The sequence below is a fragment of the Sinocyclocheilus anshuiensis genome, unplaced genomic scaffold (genome assembly GCF_001515605.1).
Source record: "Sinocyclocheilus anshuiensis isolate Anshui unplaced genomic scaffold, SAMN03320099.WGS_v1.1 scaffold7648, whole genome shotgun sequence".
NCBI lineage: Eukaryota > Metazoa > Chordata > Actinopteri > Cypriniformes > Cyprinidae > Sinocyclocheilus > Sinocyclocheilus anshuiensis.
In genome coordinates this window covers 10,792-14,954 of record NW_015558564.1, presented here as the reverse complement: position 1 = coordinate 14,954, position 4,163 = coordinate 10,792, and the positions used below count along the sequence as shown (strand labels likewise).

Genomic DNA, 4,163 nt, shown 5'->3' with positions numbered 1-4,163 from the left:
GAGTGTGTTTAATGGCTTGTGTCTCCAGTAAGACACACACTCAAACACATGCAGCAATGTTTCACCTGCTCCACCCATCAGGAAATCACACCAGTCACTGCTGACCTTTGACCTGCTGACCGCAGAACCCGTCACAAACACACGCTAGATAACAGCTGTCTAGACACTTGTCTGTCCCGCTGAGCTGAAGCAGACCGACTCACCGACCAATGAGAGCTCTCCATACTGTCCCATACAGCAGATACATACTCACACACTCTCACACTTACACACACAGAGAGTGGCATGTGTTTTCAGTTGTGGTATTTTAGCAGTGCTCGAAGGGAGAGTTCACCCAAAAATGATGAGGATTTCTTTAGTGGAACACAAATGAACTTTGAGAACCAGCAACACTGGACCCCATTGACTTTCATTATAGGGACAGAAAACACTATTTTTTCTTAGTGTTGTAAGAAACACTACGGTCTACAGACTTTTCTCCCAATATCTCCTTTTGTGTTCCACTGAATACAGAAAGTCATATAGGTTTGTCTGTGTGTGTGTGTGTGTGAGAGTGTGTTTGGGTGCATTTGTGTGTCTGTGTGTGTGTGTCGCTGTTTGACTCTTGTTTACAGTCAGACGTCCTGCTGACTGGTTGATTCTGAACCCATGCAGTTTAACACTGAGATAAACAGCGCTTTGAGACGTAGAAACAAACGTTCGGTTTGACTTAAATTTGGAAAAAACTAAAATGGATTTTTCATAGGGTCCTGAAAATGTAATTTTTGTTAAACTTTTAATGAACTGTTTCACAATTTCAGTTAATAAGGCTTGCTTTTTAATTATTAAATCAAAATAAAAATTTAATTTTACCATTTGAATAGAATCCAGAAAAAAATGTAATTGGAATTTAGGGAAAAAATTCATTTGGGAGAAAATAAAACATTTTATAAGACCCCTAATATGCTAACGAGCCCCTATGTATAATTTACCCCTAAGCTAAGCTAATCAAACACACCATCCTGATTGAGCTTCAGTCACTTCTCTGATCTGCTGAGGAAAACAAATCAGGGAAAATCGTGCTTAAAATGTGCCTGTTTGTAGGGTTGCAAAATTTTGGCCAGAATTTTGAGAAAAATAATTTTATTTTACACTAAAAATGTAAAATTACAACACTAAAATTGATGGCTGTCTTGATTTCAGATGTTAAAGCATCAAACTTTTATTCTGACAGAAAACCGCAGAAGCGTGCGCTCCTTAAAGCTTGTCTTCTGTTGATCAGCACTTCTTATTACACCTTTATGAAGATGTTTAGCTCATGTTTTGTTCCCAAACGCATGTTAAAGCGACTCAGAGAGCTGGAGTTCATGTGCATGGTTTACTGCGAGACGCTGAAACATCACGAGCTGCTGGTGTGTAAATGAACACAGTGCCACGCTTCACTCTGAAACACACAGCGCAGATGCTGAACTAAATCACAGCCTTTGTGATTTGATAATCGCCACAAAGCCATTTCTGGATTTGGGGTTTATTTAAGTTAATCATGCAGCACAAATCACTCTAAACAGACGCTTCAAAACCCCACATAAACATGCGCTCATGTTCACACAGTCACACAACACTTCAACACTAGCTGTGTTTTATCATCTCAGCTGACTGAGTGTTTGTGCTTCTTGACAGTAAACGACACTCGCTGGGATGTTTGTGTCTGATGATATTCACTCATTTATAACTGAGTGTGTGTTTATGTGCGTATGTGAGTTAGTGTGTAAATGTGTTTGTGCATATATGATTTTGTGTTTGTGTTTCTATGTGTGAGTGTGTATGTGAGTGTGTATGTGTGTGTGTGTGAAAGTGTGTATATGAGTATGTGGGTGTGTGTGTGTGTGTGTAATCCGCTCACACTCATTGTGCTGACTCTGGGTCAGGTTTCGCTCTGACAGATGGTGGTTTAGAGGTTCAGTGACCAGTGTCCAGAGAGAGAGAGAGTTCAGTCAGTGGAGTTGTTGTTTTCATACTTTCATGTTCAAACATATAAATGTCACACGCATCACAGCAGGTGTCATACTGTCATTTACTGTAAACAGACACCCTTCAACAAAAACATCTGAAAAGAAGTTTGTGTTTGAACCCAAACAGCAGCTCTAGTGTTGTGAATGAAGACAGTCAGTATTGTGTGTGTGTGTGTGTGTGTGTGTGTGTGTGTGTGTGAGAGAGAGTGAGAGAGTGAGAGTGAGTGTTTGCTGGTTAGTGGAGTCAAATTTATTTGTATAGCGCTTTTCCTGTTCATGTTACGCTGGGGTATATTTGTAGCAATAGCCAACAATACATTGTATGGGTCAAAATTATAGATTTTTCTTTTATGCCAAAAATCATTAGGATATTAAGTAAAGATCATGTTCCATGAATATATTTTGTAAATTTTCTACTGTAAATTTAATTTTTGATTAGTAATATGCATTGCTAAGAACTTCATTTGGACAACTTTAAAGATGATTTTCTCAATATTTAGATTTTTTTGCACCCTCAGATTCCAGATTTTCAAATATTGTCCGATCCTAACAAACCATACATCAATTGAAAGCTCATTTATTCAGCTTTCAGATGATGCATAACTCTCAATTTCACAAAACTGACCCTCATGTCTGGTTTTGTGCTCCAGGGTCACAGTGGTGTAGTCGGATCTCGGGGTGATGTTGGGAGTTTAGAGACGGTCGTTAATGAGTCTCACCTGCTGCAGGTTTGTCTTGGCTCTCTGGAGCGCGTCCTCGTAGCCCTTCTGCCGCAGCTCGCTCAGACTCTCGTAGTACTCCTCGGAGTCGTCGCTGTCGGGGAACAGCACCTGGGACAGGATCCTCCACCCGCAGGTGTCCAGCGCGTGCCCCAGGTACACCTGCAGCTGGAAGCAGAGCGAGTCCGCGTCTCGCGCGCTCAGACCCGGCGCGCCGAACAGCACCGTCCACACCGTCTGCTCCTCGGGGAGGGCGGGCAGGCACGGCTCCAGGTCCGAGTTGACGGCGCACAGCTGCAGGTGAGCGGCGCGCAGCTCCTGGAACGAGAAGAGCCCGGCCCAGCTGGAGTCCGGCTCCGCGCTCCCTCCGCGCCGCTGCACGGTCCGGTCGTGGCACGTGACGGCGAGCTTGCCCTCGATCTCGTTCCAGGCTACGATGAAGACGAACTTGTGCTTGTGTTTCTCCTCGAAGGCGTTGGGGCGCACCGACACCCATCCGCACTCCAGCGCGTCCTCCATCATGGATCCGGACACTGCTCAGCAGAAGAAAGGCCAGACTAACGGACGCGCGAGAAAGCCGTTAATAACACCGATTCCCGTCTGCTTCTGTGTCCCGACGCGCGCGCGTATCGCTGCGCGTTCACACCCGCGCGCGTCGCGTCCCCCGCGAGGCGTTTTGCGCGCTGATCCGCATCTTTAACATCGCCGATGTTTCTCATCCGACGACGACTCGCTGGGCGCTGACGTCACACAGAGGAGGACGTAAACATCTGCACGTGGGACACGCTCGCTGCGTGATGACGCCATCGGAGACGCACGGTGGTCGTCGTGGCCATAGATATGTATAAAGCCCCATTCGACCGCTGCGCGTCCGCCATATTGGAACGGTCAACTCGACGACATTCACCGTACTATTCTAATTCTATTTGATCTATTTGTTGACTTGACCCTCTAACACAGGGCTGTCCAAACTGGGTCCTGGAGAGCCGGTGTCCTGCAGAGTTTAGCTCCAACCCTGATTAAACACACCTGAACCAGCTAATCAAGCTCTTACTAGGCATAGAAACGTCCAGTCAGGTGAGTTGAGGCAAGTTGGAGCTAAACTCTGCAGGACACCATCCAGGACCTAGTTTGGACAGCCCTGCTCTAACACTTGCTCTCTCTATTCGTTTTCTAACTGCTTGTTGTCTAACACTAGCATTGTCCCTTCTTTTGCTATTCTATCTACTTGTTTTCGTTGTGTTACAGTCAGGTCCATATACAGTGTGTCTTAGCAATGCATATTACTAATCAAAAATTAAGTTTTGATATATTTACGGTAGGAAATTTACAAAATATCTTCATGGAACATGATCTTTACTTAATATCCTAATGATTTTTGGCATAAAAGAAAAATGTATAATTTTGACCCATACAATGTATTGTTGGCTATTGCTACAAATATACCCCAGCG

The 4,163-nt window shown here is 44.5% G+C and overlaps 1 protein-coding gene across 1 annotated transcript in view; it reads right to left on the bottom strand.

Moving 5' to 3' along the window:
• The window catches only part of LOC107679459 (junction-mediating and -regulatory protein-like), a 22,285-nt gene extending 18,955 nt beyond the window's left edge, over positions 1–3,330 (bottom strand). The window contains exon 1 of the mRNA XM_016475009.1: positions 2,711–3,330. Coding sequence (XP_016330495.1) covers positions 2,711–3,232 — 522 coding nt within the window. The 5' untranslated portion in view covers positions 3,233–3,330. The remainder of the gene's footprint in view (positions 1–2,710) is intronic.
• Positions 3,331–4,163: the final 833 nt, after the last annotated feature.